Consider the following 19,436-nt stretch of genomic DNA (forward strand, 5'->3'; position numbering starts at 1 on the left):
CGGAGTTCTGAGCATCGGCCCATCTGTTAGTGCATAGCTACCGTATCAGAATACCCTTTTCCTCTACAAACCTGTCCAATTTACTTTGAAATTGATTTAGTGTGGCAGCCATAACTACCTCTGCTGGAAAAAGGCAGGACCTTAAGCATGGAAATAAAGCATGATGGAAAAAAAAAAGAGTAAGTTGAAAGTGAAAGGCACAGAGCAATCACGGACATTGTGACACAGACCAGTGCATCCAGCCTTCCCAGTAGAGGACAGAAAAGTGAAAAAGGGATGTTTACAAAGTACACACCAGCTGCAGCTCCAAGACCACCTTTATCAGTTCCTCCTGCACCTGCAGCCCCATGTCCTTGCTCTGTATCCAGGACAAAAAAAAAAAGCCATTAGCATCTCTTCAGGAAAACAAGGAAAAAAGGAAACAGAAGAATCTTTAGGATTTCATTTGACTCATCTGAAACACTTCTTTGCTTTGAGAGTTTGTTGAAAGCTCTGTTTGCTTCATCACTTTCACCATTATGAATCTGAGTAAACACACTGTGCTGCTGTGCTGATTGTCATCAGAGCCAAATCCCCAATACAGCCATCACACTGATACACAGAGGGGCGCAAGTGTCATAGTGCCAGCATACTACAACAACAGTGCATACTTTCAATCTGAAACCTGCTTAAGGGAAAAGTACCCACAGACACTTATGCCTCCTTTATCTGAGGGTTTTTTATTTACCTGGTCAAAGTATGGCACCTACTCTGAAAACCACAAAAGCATATTCATCATATCAGTCCCTGCTCCCAGGAACGCCTCCATTAAATGCAATTATGTGTGCTATGCAATTGCACACATTTTCCCTTTTATCCATGGAAAATTCTTTTAAATTTGCCTTTGGAGGATGTAAGGGGATGGTTCCTGCTTTGCAAGACACAGCTCAGAGTGGGGCAGAAGGGATGCCCCTCTTATCACTATAAGACTGCTTCAGGTGACACATGGACGAGTGGTTGGGGTAGTGGAAGGGAAGCCGCTCTCTGCATATATGATCATGGGAGCAACGTTTGACTTTAACAACATATCAGGTGAGGTGCAGGGGAGCAGTTGGTGCTCACCTTCTTGGCCAGTCGCATCATATCCTCGCTGAGATGATTCAAACGCTGGGTGAGGTGGCCACTGAAAACCTCACCAAGGGCTGCCCGGTTCCGACTCTCCTGTCGTGTCTGGTTGAGGATCATGTACCAGCAGGTCACAGGAGACAGCAGGCTTTGGTCCTTCCTAAGACAGACAGAGGGGATCGTGAGAAGACTGGTGCAGTGACTACCAGTGGACATACCCAGACTGGGTTTTGTGTTGGAACTGTTATCACTGATATACGCTTTGGGGTTGATGTCAGGGGGGCACTGGAATCAAAAAAAGTAAGGGATGAGGAAGACGCCCCCTGCATGCTGCAGAACACATCCCAATCTCTCCCATTCCTACCTGAAGCAATGGTATTCCTTGGAGCCCCGGGTCCGAGCAGAGAACCGGTCAGCAAGCTTCTCCAGGCCACGTGAGTACTCCAGTTCCACATCTGCCCGGCGACGCAGGAAATCAGAGAGATCCTGCAGCAGCTGCAGTCGTAACTCCACCTGGCTGTCCAGGCAGCGCAACTGCTCTGACAGCTGCCCGCGCATCTCTGGAGAGAAAAGAGGGAGAGTTAGGAGGATCTGCAAAAGTTAGAAGAATGGTCCAATGTTTGGCAATTAAAATTTAATGCAAAGAAGTGCAGAGTGGTGTATTTGGAGAGTAGAAATCCAAGAGGCCATATGTCCTAGAAGGTGAGATGCTGACATGCATAGATAGGAAGGACCTTGGCTTAATAGTGTCCAAAGATCTTAAAGTAACAAAACAGTGTGATAAGGAGGTGGCAGTAGCCAGAAGGATGCTAGGCTGCTTAAAAAAAGAGGGGTAACCAGCAGAAACAGAGTTGTTGATATCACTGTACAAGTCATTGGTGAGACCCCATTTGGAGAATTGTGCTTAGTTTTGGAGTCCGTACCTTGCTACAGATATAAAAAGACTAGAAGTAGTCCAGAGAAAGACAACAAAAATAGTATGACACTTGCACCAAAAGATATAGGAAAAAAGACTAGAAAACCTAAATATTTATACCTATGAGTATACATCTCAACACAGGAAAGTAAAAACCTGCAAGACAGGAAAAGGGCCAGTATTAGATTACATAAGCAGCAACCACCTGGGTTTGAGGTTAGTCCCGTTGCCCACCCTTATAGCAAAGGCGAAGATTTGGGACCCCTGTCATGGGAGGAAGTAGCCATCAGGGAAGCTATGAGGAAGGTGACTAACTTTTCTGAGATAACGACATAATTCCCTGACAGCTGGGTACGAGCGATAGGTGCCCAGTGACTGAGCAAAGACCATCATTTGAATGTGATATGCAGAGGCAGATAGCTTGTGGCCATCAATATATATAAAAGGCGAGTGTCGTACTCACTCGCAAATGCACAGTAGAGACCTTCTCTGCCCCGCCCCCGCGTCAATACGTGATGACGGGGACGGAACAGAGAGGGTCTGTACTGCTTATTTCTGAGGGAGGGACACCGCCGTCTAACGCTCCCCCCACCCGAGTCGCCGCCGCCACCCACCTTCTACCCGGTCGGGCCCACACTCCACACTATTGAAACAGCGAGGGTCCGAGAACGCAGCACTGAGCTCTGCTGAGCTGCCGACATCGCCCTTCCTTCTTCTTCTCTGCCTCTGTCCCGCCCTCGACGACGTTACGTCACATGAGGGCGGGACAGGCAGAGAAGAAGAAGGAAGGCCGACGTCGGCAGCTCAGCAGAGCTCAGTGCTGCGTTCCCGGACCCTCGCTGTTTCAATAGCGGAGCGAGGGCCCGGCCAGGTGGAAGGTGGGTGGTGACGGCTCGGGGGGGGGGGCACGAATTTGGAAGGGGAGGCGCAGCGGCGAATCGGCGGCGGAGGCGGGCCTTTCAACCCCCCCTTCCTATAATAGCCCGTTTTTACGGGCTCAAAGGCTAGTTCTATATAAAAGAAGACAAGCAAGACCTCTTGTGGGCTTAAAGGGAGAGATTTATTCTTCCCTGGACTGGTTAGGACAAAGTGGACCTGCAGGGTTGGAGTGCAATGTCAAAGGAAATTAGGGAAGCAAATAAAATGGGCAATGTAATAATAATGGGTGATTTCAATTATCCAGATATAGACTGGGTTAATGTAACATTGGTACACGCTAGGGAGATAAAATTTCTTGATGAAATCAAGGACAGCTTCATTGAACAGCTGGTTCAGGAGCCGACAAGAGAAGAAAAAAAATACTAGACTTAGTCCTTAGTAGAGCTCATGATCTGGTGTGTGTGTGGGTGGGGGGGTAATGGTGCGAGGGCCACTTGATAACAGTGATCATAATATGATCAGTTTTGATATTGGCATTGAAGTAAGTGAACTTAAGAAATCAAATACACTAGCGTTTAACTTTAGAAAAGGAGATTACGATAAAATGAGAGGTGTAGTAGCTGTGTTAGTCCACTCTTAAAGGTTATCAATAGAAATCAAACAAAATAAAACATGGAAAAGAAAATAAGATGATACCTTTTTTATTTGACATAACTTAATACATTGCTTGATTAGCTTTCGAAGGTTGCCCTTCTTCGTCAGACGCAAACTATGCCAAAACATTTCACAAGACCCCACAGTCATTCACAAAGGAAAAATATTCAACATAAAGGACTATTTTACATGCTCATCTTCCAATGTGGTATATATCATTCAGTGTAAAAAATGTAATGAAGGATGCTATATTGGAGAAACAGGCCAGATGCTTAAGACAAGATTCAATCTGCACAGACATCACATGAAAATAGCCGGTGCCAATCAAGCCCCCACCCCTGTGGGCCAACACTTCACAAGACCAGAACACTGCACCAGTGATTTCACCGTAAGAATACTGAAAGGTAATTTTAAAACAATACAGGAACGTAAGACCTTTGAAATAAGAATGATTGAATATTTTGACACACAACAAACAGGACTTAATAAGGATCTGGGTTTTCTAACCCATTATAAACCATAAGCTGTATTTCTTTGTTTATTTCTCTGTTTATTACCCTCCTCTCACCTACCAACACCCATTCTGTTAGAATATCAATGAAATGCTTTGATGTCCCCATGCATACCCCCACCCTCCCACTCTGTCAGACTGTCAAAGTAATGCTTTGATGTTTCTCTTACATATACTATCTGCTACCACATTTGCTTATTTCCAATCTGACGAAGAAGGGCAACCTTCGAAAGCTAATCAAGAAATGTATTAAGTTATGTCCAATAAAAAAGGTATCGTCTTATTTTCTTTTCCATGTTTTATTTTGTTTGATTTCTATTGATAAAATGAGAAAAATGGTGAAAAAAATACTAAAAGGAGCAGCTCACAGGGTAAAAAACTTGCATCAGGCGTGGATGCTGTTTAAAAACACCATCCTAGAGGTACAGGACAAATATATTCCGCGTATTAGAAAAAGAGTGAAGAAGACCAAACATCAGCCGGCGTGGCTAAACAGTAAGGTAAAGGAAGCCATTAGAGCAAAAAAAACAATCCTTCAGAAAATGGAGAAGAGAACCAACTGAAAATAATAAGATAAAACATAAGGAATGGCAAGCCAAATGCAAAGCGGAGATAAGGAGGGCAAAAAAGGACTTTGAAAAAAAGTTAGCGTTAGAAGTGAAAATACATAGTAAAATTTTTTTTAGATACATTAAAAGCAGGAAGCCGGCTAAAGAATCGGTTGGGCCGCTGGACGAAAGTGGTGTTAAAGGGGCGATCAGGGAAGACAAAGCCATAGCAGAGAAATTAAATGAATTCTTTGCTTCGGTCTTCACCGAGGAGGATTTGGGAGGGACACCAGTGCCGGAAAGGGTATTTGAAGCAGGCGAGTCAGAGAAACTAAACAAATTCTCTGTAAACTTGCAGGATGTAATGAGTCAGTTCTGCAAACTGAAGAGTAGTAAATCACCAGGACCAGATGGTATTCATCCCAGAGTATTAATAGAACTGAAAAATGAACTTGTAGAGCTACTGTTAGTAATATGCAATCTATCCCTAAAATCAGGTGTTTTACAGGAAGACTGGAGGGTAGCCAATGTTACGCAGATTTTTTAAAAAGGTTCCAAAGGAGATCTGGGAAATTATAGACTGGTGAGTCTGACGTCAGTACCGGGCAAAATGGTAGAGGTTATTATTAAGAATAAAATTACAGAGCACATACAAAAACATGGGCTGATGAGACAAAGTCAGCACGGATTTAGTGAAGGGAAGTCTTGCCTCACCAATCTGCTGCATTTTTTTTGAGGGGGTGAACAAACATGTGGACAATGGGGAGCCGGTGGATACTGTGTATCTGGATTTTCAGAAGGCGTTTGACAAAGTGCCTCATGAAAGACTCCAGAGGAAACTGGAGAGTCCTGGGATCGGAGGTAGGGTATTACTATGGATTAAGAGCTGGTTGAAGGATAGGAAGCAGAGAGTAGGACTGAATGGTCAGTATTCTCAATGGAGAAGGGTAGTTAGTGGGGTCCCTCAGGGGTCTGTGCTGGGACCGCTGCTTTTTAACATATTTATAAATGACCTAGAAATGGGAGTAACTAGTGAGGTAATTAAATTTGCTGATGACACAAAGTTATTCAGGGTCGTCAAGTCGCAGGAGGAGTGTGAAAGATTACAGGAGGACCTCGCGAGACTGGGGGATTGGGCGTCCAAGTGGCAGATGAAGTTCAATGTTGAGAAGTGCAAAGTGATGCATGTGGGTAAGAGGAACCCAAATTACAGCTATGTCATGCAAGGTTCTGCGTTAGGAGTCACAGACCTAGAAAGGGATCTAGGAGTCATCATTGACAAGATGTTGAAAACTTCTGCTCAGTGTACTGCGGCGGCGGCTAAGAAAGCGCACAGAATGTTGAGTATTATTAGGAAAGGGATGGAAAACAAACACGAGGATGTCATAATGCCGTTGTATCGCTCCATGGTGCGACCGCACCTCGAATACTGTGTCCAATTCTGATCGCCGCATCTCAAAAAAGATATAAAAGATTTGGAGAAGGTGCAGAGAAGGGCGACGAAAATGATAAAAGGGATGGAATGACTTCCCTATGAGGAAAAGCTAAGACGGTTAGGGCTCTTCAGCTTGGAGAAAAGGCGACTGAGTGGTAATATGATACAAGTCTACAATGAGCAGAGTAGAGCGGACAGATGTGAAGCGTTTGTTTACACTTTCAAAAAGTAATAGAACCAGGGGACACAAGATGAAGCTAGAATATGGTAGATTTAAAACAACTAGGAGAAAGTTTTTCTTTACTCAGTGTGTAGTTGGACTCTGGAACTCGTTACTGGAGAATGTAGTGACAGCAGCTGGCCTTACGGAGTTTAAGGGGGGTTTGGACAGATTCCTGAAGGAAAAGTTCATTGAATATTATTAAATATATGTTTAATACTTTCTTTGGGGGGGGGGGGGGGGGATTGCCGGGTTCTTGAAGCCTGGATTGGCCGCTGTTGGAGACAGGATGCTGGGCTTGATGGACCCTTGGTCTTTTCCCAGTATGGCAGTGCTTATGTGCTTATATATATATATTTTTTTTTAATTTATTTATTGAGTTTTGTCAGTTAGGCAATGGAAGAACCAAGGGGCACCATTGTTGGGCATCAGCTGGCCTCAATCTAACCCTGATCCACCAGCGTCACAGAGGATATTTTGGACGGGATGAGTGTATACCACAAGTATATATGACTGATGGGAAGTACCAGAGCAGTAATTCAAGGGAGGGACCCAAAAAGCCCTGCAGTAAGCACATGCTCACTGAACACCACATCCTGATGCACCTGAACGTCCACTCTATAATGCCCTACTAAGGAATGCAAGGATGACCAGAAACAACAGAGAACACTCAGCCCAAGATGAGGCCTGCCCCCTTGTGGAATGAGCCATAATACCATCCAGAACAGTCCTGTCAGCATGAAGATACGTGGAACTAATCGCCTCCTTCATCCACTGCACAATGGTAGCTTTAGATACTGCCAGCCCTTTGCAACCACCACAGAGCAAAATGAAGAGACCGTCTGAGAGCCTCTGTCCTACAAACATACTCCTGCAACACTCTACGCACGTCCAGCTACTGTCTGGTTTTCCATCTGCACCACATCAAATTATAAAGACACGTCAGGGAGGAGAGGAGATAAGGTTGCCAACTTTTTGACAAAGAAAAGCCCCACTTTATGCTCCTCCTTTGTCCCACCCCGCTTCTTCCCATATCATTGGCACAGCCTTCCCCCTACCCCTCTACAACCAACTGTCCCAGTGTCTCTTTTCTACATTTCTCTTTTCCTGTCTTTGCAAGGTCTCCTGTTCATTTAGCATTTCTTGTCTCTCCATGTCCACCATCCATTTTCTCTCTGTGTCCCTTACCTGTCCTTCCAGCATCTCCTCTCTATGCCATCCCCCAACATCTGCCCTCTGTGTTCCTATCTTCTTCCATGTTCAGCATCTGCCCCTCAGAGTCCCTGTCCTCCCCCTGTTCCCAGCATTTTCCCCTTGTCCCTAATCCTCCCTTGACCAGTACTACCCTTCTATGTCCCTGTCCCTATACTCCATGCCCAGCATTTCTTTTCTCTGTCCCTGTACCTCCACTTCCTCCCACACAACCCACCCTGGGCCCAGCATCTCTCCTTGTCTCTCCCCTCCTCCCCTTCATGGTCTGCTGGCATCTCTCCCTCTCTCACGGAGTCCTGTGTCTCTCCAACCCCCCAACTGGTCTTTCTCCCTCCAACCCCTCCAGTAGCCCACCCCTGGGTCTACCATCTCTCATCCTCCCTTAGTCTGGTTTCTCTCTCTCCTCCCTGGGTGGATTCAGCATTTCAGTCTCCCTCCCACCCCCACTTGGCAGATTCTGCATCTCTTCTCCCTCCTCCTGAGTTCAGTATTTCTTGAGTCCCTTCCAGAAGATGCAGCATTTTTCCTCCCCTCTTTCTCTCTCTCCCCTCTTCCTCAGCAGATCCAGCATCTCTCCTTCTCAGTCTCTCCCCCCTGGATGAGTTCAGCAACTCTTGAGTCCCTCTTCCTTCCTATCCCAGTCCAATCAGCATCTCTTCTCCCTTCCCCTCCGCCATGGGTCCTTCCACTGTCTCTCCTCTCCCCCTGCACCTCCTGGATCCTGAAACATGGTTTACTGACAACCAACAGCCACAGTGATTCAAGCAAGGAGGTTTAATAAGACAGGAGACAGCATGAGCCTATCTGGCCCATTCTGTGGGCTGAAGCCAGTGGGCAGAGCTTGGCACCATATCAAGTGACCCCAAATACTTACAGATGCTATTGAAAACAACAGCAAACTTGTGAGTTTTATATTGTTTTAGTCTGACTCTTTGGTTTTGCATTTTTTTTCTGTTAGGAGGGGATTTGTTCGGGGGATGTAAGGAGATGTTAAGGGGGTGGTTTGTGGAGTTTTTTTAGGGGTCTATGAAGGGGGAGGGTTGTATTCAAAGTGTTTTTGTCAGTGCTCCAGAGTATGCTTTGTTATTTGCAGTGCTGTATTGTGGATTTCAGGGCTGCACTATATGCCTTTATTTTTGCTTATGATAACAATAAAGATATTTCTACATAAAAACAATAGCAAACGCCTATGTGTGGATTTTGTTTTTTATTTGACAGCTTTTTTTATTTATATGAAAGCTTCTCATATGAAAATCACTAAAACAGCATAAAAATTATTGTAGCTAGTAGAAACAACAATAATAAACTCTGTATTTTGTGCTCATTTTTCTACACATGGGTGGATCCAGGAAATTGCAGACCGGTAAGCTTGACTTCAGTGCCGGGCCAAATAGTGGAAACTATTATAAAGAATACAAGGTTCCGTCAAAGGAAGTCTTGCCTCACCAATTTGCTTAATTTCTTTGAAGGCGTGAATAGACACGTGAATAAAGGTGAGCCGGTTGATGTAATGTATCTAGATTTTCAGAAAGCTTTTGACAAAGTCCTTCATGAGAGACTCCTGAGAAAATTAAAGTCATGGGATAGGAGGTCTTGTCCTTCTGTGGATTAGGAATTGGTTACTGGACAGAAAACAGAGGGTAGGGTTAAATGGCCATTTTTCTCAGTGAAGGACGGTAAATAGTGGAGTGCCACAGGAATCTGTACTGGGATCGGAGCTATTTTCCATACTTATAAATTATCTGAAAATCAGAACGAGTGAGGTGATTAAATTTGCAGATGACATAAAACTATTCAAAATTATCAAAATGCATGCAGATTGTGAAAAATTGAAGGAAGACCTTAGGAAATTGGAAGACTGGGCATCCAAATGACAGATGAAATTTAATGTGGATAAATGCAAAGTGATATACATTGGGCAGAATAATCCGAATTATAGTTACCTGATGCAAGGGTCCACCTTAGGAGTCAGCACTCAAGAAAATATTCTAGGTATCATTGTAGAAAATAAGCTGAAATCTTCTGCTCAGTGTGTGGCAGCAGCCAAAAAAAAAACCAAATAAGATGCTAGGAGCTATTAGGAAAGGGATACAAAATAAGACCAAGTGCCTCTGTATCACTTCATGGTGCAACATCACCTTGAGTATTATGTTCAATTCTGGTCGCCGTATCTCAAAAAAGATGTATCGGAATTAGAAAAGGTTCAAAGAAGAGCAACCAAAATAATAAAGGGGATTGAACTCCTCTCAGATGAGAAAAGGCTAGGGCTCTTCAGCTTGGAAAAGAGATGGCTGAGGGGAGATATGACTGAGGTGTACAAAATCCTGAGTGGTGTAGAAGGGTAAAAGTGAATCAATTTTTTACTCTTTCAAAAAGTATAAAGACCAGGAGACACTCAATAAAATTACATGGAAATACTTTTAAAACAAATAGGAGGAAATACTTTTTCACTCAAAGAATAGTTAAGCTCTGGTACTCACTGCCGAGGATGTGGTAACAACGGTTAGTGTATCTAGGTTTAAAAAAGTCCACAGTCTGTTGTTGAGACAGACATGGGGAAGCCACTGCTTGCCCCGGGACGTTTAGCATGGAATGTTGCTACTAATTGGGTTTCTTCCAAAAAATATATACAGGAATAACTGTCACTCCTCAATGGAAAATGTGGAACAGCAAAGGGAGTTAACAAACCTGAACATAAGTGCTAAGGTCCCAATGAACTGCATAAAAGTAATCCAGAAGGGAGACATCATAAAGCAAATCAAATAGGCTATGTGATCTCCTATAGCACTAAGCTATAAGTTTGGCTGTTACAGAGATAGCACAGGAGCAGCTATGTGCTACCTGCCCTTGTATATAATGCGGTGCAGGGCCAGCTGTAAATAAATTAATAAATAACATAGTGGCACTCCCCCTTCCTCCACATCTTGACCCCCATCCCCATGATCCAATCTCCCAATCTCACCATGGAGCCCCCAAATCTTACCCAGACTCCTCATCTCACCCCAAACCCCCTGATCATTACTAGCTCCCTAATTTCACCCCAGGCCCCCTGATCACAATCAGCCCTCCACTGATATCATCTGGACCCCCAGTCACACCTCAGAGCCCCCAGTCAGAAAAGCCCCCTCACTATTCTCACCCCAGACCTTTTGATCAAGACTAGCCTCCCCTTGACCTCACCCAGACTACTGATCTCATCCTGGAGCCCCCAGTCTCATCTAAACCCCCCCCACAGATCTCACTCCAGCCCCCCTGCCCCATCTAAATCCAGACCCCTCCCAACTGAACACTGAACCGCCTAAAGGCAAAAAATCCTGCCCTGTCAAATGTCCTACCATCCTCAAAACGGCACTGTAAAGGGATGGTGGTAGGTTTGGCTGTGCTATCAGCAGTTATTTATTCCACAACTGCGTGCTCATGTAGGAGAAGCTAGTCGCATGTGTTAGTTTGTATTTTAATCCTTTATAGCTGGGGAAGTGTAGGTTGAGAAATGTGCGGGCAGATCTTTTAGCATTTCTGCGTGGCAGGTCCACAAGGTCTAGCATGTAGGTCGGGGCATCTCCGTAAATGATTTTATGAACAATCGTGCAGATCTTGAACTTGATATGTTCTTTAAGTGGGAGCCAGTGTAATTTCTCTCTTAGGGGTTTTGCACTTTCAGATTTTGTTTTTCCAAATATGAGTCTGGCTGCGGTATTCTGGGCTGTTTGAAGTTTCTTCATAGTCTGTTCTTTACAGCCAGCGTTATGACAGCTATTGTATAGTACATACCCATGTGCCAGCTGTCACAGCCAGCCACAACTCCAACCATCCTTATCACACTCAGACTTGTCCTGACTTGTTATGTGTTACCGAGACTTGGTTAATATTATATATATATTTATTACATTTGTACCCCGCGCTTTCCCACTCAAAGCAGGTTCAATGCGGCTTACACAGTAAAGTGATACAGACCCCATGTTAACCCCATGTTATTTAATCAACTTTGTCCTGAGAGTTCCAATACTTTTGTGAAGTCTTGAGTGGGGCAAAAAGGAGATGGTTTATTGATTTTAGCAAAGCATGGATTTGCTTTCACACAGAGATCCATTTTAAATTCTAGCTTGTGCGTGAGGTTCTGTTCTTCTCCTCTCCTGAGTTAAATATTTTTCTATGTAACTCCTCCACCTCCCAGGTTCTTTATGCTGATAGCTCTATTATTTCTGATATTTTGCTTCCTAATGGCATTTCTTCATACAATACCATCTTGTTGTGTGATTTTAACCTGCATTTTGATTTAATAGCTACTGCTTTAGTTGTTTCTGATTTTTCTGAGGCTCTTTTTGGTTTAGGCTGGAAGCAGATTCTTTCCTCTTGTTCTCATATTGCTGGTCATTTACTGAACTTATGTTTTCTGGATGTGAATTTTTTTAAATAGTCATACTGTGGCTGTTTCTTAATCTCCGGTAACTTGGTCTGATCATTATTTGATTTCTCTTTCAGTTCCCACATTAAGGAAACCTAATGGTTTTTCTGCTAAGCTAACTAGAACCATTGATCCTATAAAATTAAAAGATCTTTGGATACCAACATTGGGTGATTTGGATACTGTGGGGCTCATTTTCAAAAGAGAAAAATGTCCAAAAAGTGGCATAAATCTGCATTTGGACATTTTTCTCATAAAGACAACCAAATTGGTATTTTTGAAACCAATTTTTAGATGCTTTCTATGAAGTCCATCAAAAGTGTGTTCAAATCACAAGGGGGCGTGTCAGGGGTGTGTTATCTGGGCATTCCTAATACTTGGATGTTTTTCTGCCATAATGGAACAAAACAAAAACATCCAGGGCTATAAGTTGGATGTTTTGGTCTATACCTGTTTTATTAACCAATAAGCTACAAAACGTGCCCTAAATAACCAGATGACCACTATGGGAAAAAAGGAATGACAATCCCTTACTACTTCAGTGACCAGTGACCCCCTCCCACCCTACAAAGATGTAAATGAAACAGTATATACCAGCCTCTATGACAGTTTTAGGTGTTATGGCCAGTCCTATTAGAGCAGCAAGCAGCTTTCTGGAATAGCCTAGGGGTCAGTGCAGTGCACTGTAGAGAAGGTGACCCAGGCCCATAATCCATTCTAACTATTACATACATGGTGGAAAGTGTCAGCCCCAAAAATCCCTAAACCTACTGTACCGACACATAGGGCTATTGTAGTGGTGTATGGTTGGGTACAGTAGGTTTTTGGTGGGTTTTGAAGGGCTCACCATACAATATAAGGGCGTAAAGGTAAATGTGTACCTAGGATCTTTTATGTGAAGTTCACTGCAGTGCCCCCTAGGGTGCCCCACTGCTCTGCTAGGATGCCTGTTTGGCCAGTCTACTAGGAAAGCTGGCTCCTCCTATGTCCCAATGGCTTGATTTTGTGCTTTTTCACTTGGACTGGGGTTTTTTTTTTTTTGGGGGGGGGGGGGGGTTGGAAAATGGTCCAAAAAGATAGATGTACTACACACAACAACATCTAGGAAATGGTCATTTTCACTACTTGATTTTTGGATGTTTTCCACAAAACGTCTAAAGTTCAATTTAGACGTCATATCAAAAATGCCCCTACACATCTGCTTCTAATGCCATCAGTCATTTGTATGAATCTGAAACAGTGTGTCTGGATCAAGTTGCTCCCTTTAAGTCTGTTACATTCATTCATTCATTCATTCATTCATTTATTTATTTTGACATTTATACCCCACATTATACTGAACATACTCAAGTTCAATGTGGCTAACAGTAAATAAACAACAAACAAGGTTTACAAAGCCATAAACAAAATATCAAATATACACCATGTGTATGAAAATGTAGTGCCCCTTGGTTTACTGTTGAGGTCTTTAAAGCAAATGCTTCGAAGAAAAGAGCGTGAATGGCAAAAATATACGGACTGTCCATTTGATGGATTTGGTTACCTATCAGCAGAAGATGGAGAAGGCAAAAAAGTGTTTCTTTGATGAAGCTATTGCTAGGGCATCGTCTTCCTCTCAACAGCTATTTAGAACAGTAAAGAACTTAACTACTGTATCTTCTGTGTTAGCTTTGTGTGATATTTCATGTCAAGAGTTTGCTGATTTCTTTCAGAAGAAAGTAGAGGATATTACAAGTTCTTTTAATTATTTAATTTTGCCTTCTGAGCAGCCTGGCAGTATGATGAATAAGTAGTTGGACTTCTCTATAATTTCTAAGGTGCAGGTAAAAGTCTGTGATGAGTTTAAGTTGAATCCTTCACGCTGTTCCCTGGATAATTGTTCCCTGGCAATAATTACATTTTTGACTTGTTGTTCTCTTTAACTACTATCATGAATAATCTGAGGGGATTGTCCCTGGGACTTTGAAAAAAGCTTCTGTTCATCCTTTGCTGAAGGGGGTGCACTTGATCCTAAACAAGCTGTGAACCATCGTCCTAGCTCAACGCTGAAGCTCTTGGCAAAAATTTTGGAAAGGCTTGTGTTGGATCAATTGCACAATTTCCTTGATCTGAATGATTTGCTTGCTGTATGTCAATATGGTTTTAGATCTAAACATTCAACTGAAATGTTAATGGTGTCTGCATTTGATTTGAAACATGCTGGATTTGATCGAGGTAAGGAATATGTAATGCTTTTCTTGGATATTTCCTCAGCCTTTGATACAATTCACCATGAAATTTTACAAAGTAAATTATATTAATTGGGGATTCAGGGGATAGTATTAGAGTGGTTCCTCCGTTTCTCTCAGAGCGTTATTATCGTGTTTGTTTAGGTGAGAAAAACTGAGCTTGGATTCCTACGGGTGTACCACAAGGGTCCGCTCTCTCGGGTATAATATTTAATATCTGTTTGGTCCTAATTTGTCATGTTCTGTCTAGTCTACTACTACTTAACATTTCTAAAGCGCTACTAGGGTTACGCAGCGCTGTACAATTTAACATAGAAGGACAGTCCCTGCTCAAAGAGCTTACAATCTAAAGGACAAATGTACAGTCAGTCAAGTAGGGGCAGTCAAATTGGGGCAGTCTAGATTTCCTGAAAGGATAAAGGTTAGGTGCCGAAAGCAACAGTGAAGAGGTGGGCTTTAAGCAAGGATTTGAAGATGGGTAGGGAGGGGGCTGGGTGTTCAATATTGACTTTATGCTGATGATATTCAATTTTTTTTCACAGTAAAGTGTTCTGACTCTGACACTCTGTCTTTTTTTTAAGATATGCTTACAGACGTTAGGTTCCTGGTTTAACACCAATAGGCTGAGGTTGAATGTAGGGAAAACGCAGAAATTGTTTTATCGAATCAATCAAATCTTGGGCTTTGGCCCGGTGCAGTATGTTTCGCAGATACTGAGATTGTTTTTGCTTCAGAGTGTAGGTAGCTTAGGGCTCTACTAGACTCTAACTTTCAAATTGCAAATTAGGAATGTTATCAGGAAGACCTTCTTCAGGTTGAGATTATTAAGGTATTTGAAGAAATTGTTATCTGAGGTGAATTTCTGGACAGTTTTGCAAGCTTTGGTATTATCGGTGCTAGATCATTGTAATGAATTGTGGACCTTTCTAAATCAATGATTCAATCTTTTAGCTTGTGTAAAATGCTGCTGCTAGGCTTCTGACAGTATTGTCAAAATTTGATCACATTACTTTGGCTTTGAAGGAATTGCACTGGCTTCCTGTATTTTGGCAAATTAGGTTTAAGGTGTTGGCCTTGATTTTTAAAGCCTTGAACAATGATGCGCCCCTGGCTTTAGCTTCATCTTTAAGACTGTATCAACCATCTGTAGCCTGTGTTCCTTGGATAAACTTTTATTGGAAATTCCTTCTTTTAAGTGCGTTAGGTTTGAAGCTAACTCTTCAGCGATGCTTCAGATTGCAGACGCAGCTATTTGGAATGCTTTGCCTGTGAGATTGCATGTGATAACTTCCATCCTTCAGTTTAGGAAACAGTTAAAGTCATTTCTTTTTGCTCAGGCTTTTTCAGTCTGAGTAGTTTACTTACAGCCACAAGTTATTAGTCTAGGTGAACATGTATTCATTTAGGTATCCTTTTACCAAGGGCCCTGAGGAAGCAGCTGGGGCCATTTTTCCTGCAAGCCAGGGCCCTTTTTACCGCAGTGGGTAAAAAGCCCCCCCCCCCCCCCAAAAAAAATGGCCATATGATAAGATTACTCTTACCGCGTGGCCTTGCAGCAGAGAGTACTTACCGCCACCCACTGAGGTGGGCATTAAGGGCTCCCACAGTAACCCAGCGGTCACCGGGCAGTGATTACCGCCGGGTTAGCGCCGCAGTAAAAATTCCCAAAAATATTTTCTGTCGCGCTGGAAATGGTGCACACTCGAGCCAGAACTACCACTGGCGGCCATGTTGGGCCGTGGTAGCTCTGGGTTGCCACACGGCAACTCTTTCGTAAAAGGGCCCCTTAGTGATTTTTTGTTGTAGTTGTGTTTATTCTGCTATGTTTTTTTGTGCCTTTCACTGTATATGTTCCAGATGACACCACCTAGGACAACTGGATAGTACGGTATAGAAATGTTTAAATAAATAGATTCTGCCCATTCCCATGTTAGGCAGCTAGCATGGGATTTTTTATCACAGCAGCTGCCTGTTTAATTCAAGAGACAGTAACGCAGGCCTGCACTACTGTCTATAAGGTGCAGTAAACCCTGCATTAGCTTAGTTATTATGTTTTTACACTAAGGGGTCTTTATAGTAAAGTTTAGCACAAGCTAACGGACATTACTCTCTGTTAAGTGCCACATGGCCCACAGGTATAAAATAGGACACACAGCCTTTAGTGTGCGCTAATTCTGTTAGTGAGCACTAAGCTTTAGTAAAAGGGCCCCTAAAGTTTTAGGCCGTGAAAATAACGAAAGGATTTTTAATTTTATGCCCAGGTATTCCACGAGTATATGCAAGCAAAAGAGGGATATATTTAGCAAATCTACATATTCCACAACTATAACAAAGCGATTAAGCAATCAACAGGCCCTTTTACTAAAAAGGAACTACCTACCGCCAGCCCAACGTGGGTACCGGCAGTGGTTCCACACCCAGCACGTGCCGTTTCCGGTGCTAGCAAAAATATTTCTGCAGGGGGTTATCTGGCAGTAACCAAGTCACCGCTGGGTTAGCGCAGGAGCCCTTACTGCCACCTGAATAGGTAGCAGTAAGAGCTTCCTCGGAAATGGCCGTGTGGCACGTATGAACTTACCGCACGGCCATTTCTTTTTTCAAGCTTTTTACCTGCTGCGATAAAAGGGTCCCTTGCGGGTGGCAAAAACGGCAACCGCCACTAGCAAAGGGGCCCCTTTTACTGCAGCGTAGTAATGAATTAACTTTTACATCCTGTATGCAACATTTTCAGGAGAGGTGAAGTGTCCGAGGATCATGTCTGGGGGACTTTTGAGGAGGGATCCAAGTATTGCATGAATGTACAAACACAAGTCAGCCATCTAGGGCCGGCAGTTGGCACCAGCAAAGCAAGCATATGCTTGGAGCAGCGCATCTGTAGGGGCGGACATTCCAACAATCATTTTCAGAAATATGGACTAGGGATGTGTATTCACAAGCCATCCTTTCAAAACGTTAGTGCACGACAAATCAATCTAATGCTAACTTACAAATGAACATGTGTACAAATGTTCTTCCTGTTTTGCAAAGCACAGCCATGGGTAACAACTCACAAAAAATGCATGGACCATGGCCAACTATCTGGGCCACCGAGAGACTGAGCTGGGCCCCAGCCCCACCCCCAATTGCTACTCAGGCCGCCCATGCCCGCAACAATGACCAAAAATCGTTTGCCAGAAAATCTAGAACTGGCCTTGTTGTCACCTAATATTGCTTTGGACATGTCTTGTTGGGGTAGTTATGTATCTCATGAAAGGGGCACTTTTTAGGGGAATCCACTTATTCCAGAAATATAAATGCCCAGTTTTACTTCAGATCCACAATACATTTTCAGAAGACATAAGCTGATTCTGAGGTATAGCTATCAGGAGGAGTGGCCTAGTGGTTAGAGCACTAGTCTTCCAATCCAGAGGTTGCCAGTTCAAATCCCACTACTGCTCCTTGTGATCTTGGGCATGTCACTTAACCTTCCATTGCCTCAGGTACAAACTTAGATTGTGAGCCCTCCTGGGACAGAGAAATATCCAAAGTACCTGAATGTAACTCAGCTTGAGCTACTACTGAAAAAGGTGTGGGCAAAATCTAAATAATAACATGGGCTACTGTTAAGACATGTTATTTTACCACTAACTCGTGCAATTTTAACACAGGCCCTGTTTTATGCAATGAGAACTGGGGTTAACAGTAAAATGACATGTATTAACAGTAGCCCACTTTAATAACTTCCCACCTCATGGAAGTTGAAGATGGGTATTTTCCTTTATCTACACAGGCATGTGTACGAGTTTCCACACATTAGGAGTCATGTTTAGCCAAGTCTGTTGCTGGCACTGAACCACTGGCCATGCCCAAAGATAAATTGTTTGAGGTTTCTGAGGGATTTTCTCACTAATTTTTTCCACTGAATTCTAATTTATAGTCCTTTATTTTCTGTTACTCTCAAAAGCTTGCGAGCTTAAAGCCACAGAGAAACAATCTTTTGGCTACGGATTTAAGTCTAAATAAACTGGAACTTTAGTTTTGCCTGGATTTAGAACCAAAATATGAGGAAAAACAGGAGATCGAATTAAACTTGTTTTAGACTTTCTTTCCCTCTGTCACTTCCTCTGGTTTTCTGTTTTCATTTTGTCTTTCCCTTGCTCTCTCTATGCCAGCGGCTGAACACGTTAGACTCCAATGCAATGGAAAGGGACAGCAAGAGCTACCAAAAAGACTACTCACGCAGTATCCAGCAAAGCTGAATGAATTCTTTAAATCCAGAGTACAAATATTAGATTTGGGGGGTTTTTTTCTGCAAAGCTGCAGTCTGAGAGGAGAACAGACCTTCCTTTGTGCAGGTGTTGTCTAGATGAAAACACAGGCGCCTGTATGTAGGAGGAAAGCGAGCAGAAAGCGATCCATGGGCACCCAAGGCAAAAGGCACGATCTCAATGTAATAAACTGCACTGTCCTTCAGTACAGCGGTTAACTTCAATTTTTCCAGACCATCACATTACATTATACCTTATACTTTTAGACTGCAACTACTTCCAGGTTCTAAACGGTTTACATTAAAAAAAAAGAACATATTCATAAAAAGCTTAGTAAGAAACATATCTACTAAAAAGAATAGTTTTTAGATTTTTCTTGAAAAGATGAAAATCCAATAAAAAATTTACGCAAGGATACAACTCCTTCTATAATTTAGATGCTCACACTGCCAGACAACTCTGAATCTTTTTATTCCCTTAATGGAGAGCGAAACAAAAAAATGAATCTTCTGACTCTATTATTTGACTGAAATTCAAAACGAGGTATTGTATATGAAGGACATTCCCCATTTAAAATCTTGTAAATTAAACAACGAAACTTAATCCTGGCCTCTATAGGCAATCAATGTAGTCATGAAATCCGAAGGAGATACTATCCCTCTTCTGCAGTGGAAAAAATCAGTATTCTGTACAGTTTAAAGCTTGCGGGAGGTTTTTTTTTTGGGGGGGGGGGCCCTTCCAGATATATGACATTACAATAATCTAACTCTGATAACAACAATGAAGTACTAGCAGTCTGAACTGCTCAAATTCAAAAAATGTATGAATGCGTCTTAAATTTTGTAAAAGAAAGAATAAACTCTTAGTTAGTTAGTTAGTTAGTTATTTCTTTGTTGCATTGGTATCCCACATTTTCCCACCTATTTGCAGGCTCAATGTGGCTTACATAGTACCGTGAGGCGATCGCCTTCTGGTATGACAAATACAGAGTGATATTATAGTATAATAAGGTGCATGTGTGACAGACACATACGGGAATAGAAAGGAGGAAGTGTTAAGTTATGTCCAGTTCAAGTT

At 42.7% G+C, this 19,436-nt stretch overlaps 1 protein-coding gene across 1 annotated transcript in view; it reads right to left on the reverse strand.

Annotated features, from left to right (window-relative positions):
- ARHGAP4 (Rho GTPase activating protein 4) overlaps nt 1-19,436 on the reverse strand; it is a 161,672-nt gene that overhangs the window by 122,965 nt on the left and 19,271 nt on the right. The window contains exons 2-4 of the mRNA XM_030194094.1: nt 1,469-1,664; nt 1,102-1,264; nt 296-358 (exon numbers count right to left, since the gene is read on the reverse strand). Of these exons, the coding sequence (XP_030049954.1) occupies nt 296-358; nt 1,102-1,264; nt 1,469-1,664 (422 nt within the window). The remainder of the gene's footprint in view (nt 1-295; nt 359-1,101; nt 1,265-1,468; nt 1,665-19,436) is intronic.

Source organism: Microcaecilia unicolor, chromosome 2 (genome assembly GCF_901765095.1).
Source record: "Microcaecilia unicolor chromosome 2, aMicUni1.1, whole genome shotgun sequence".
Lineage (NCBI taxonomy): Eukaryota > Metazoa > Chordata > Amphibia > Gymnophiona > Siphonopidae > Microcaecilia > Microcaecilia unicolor.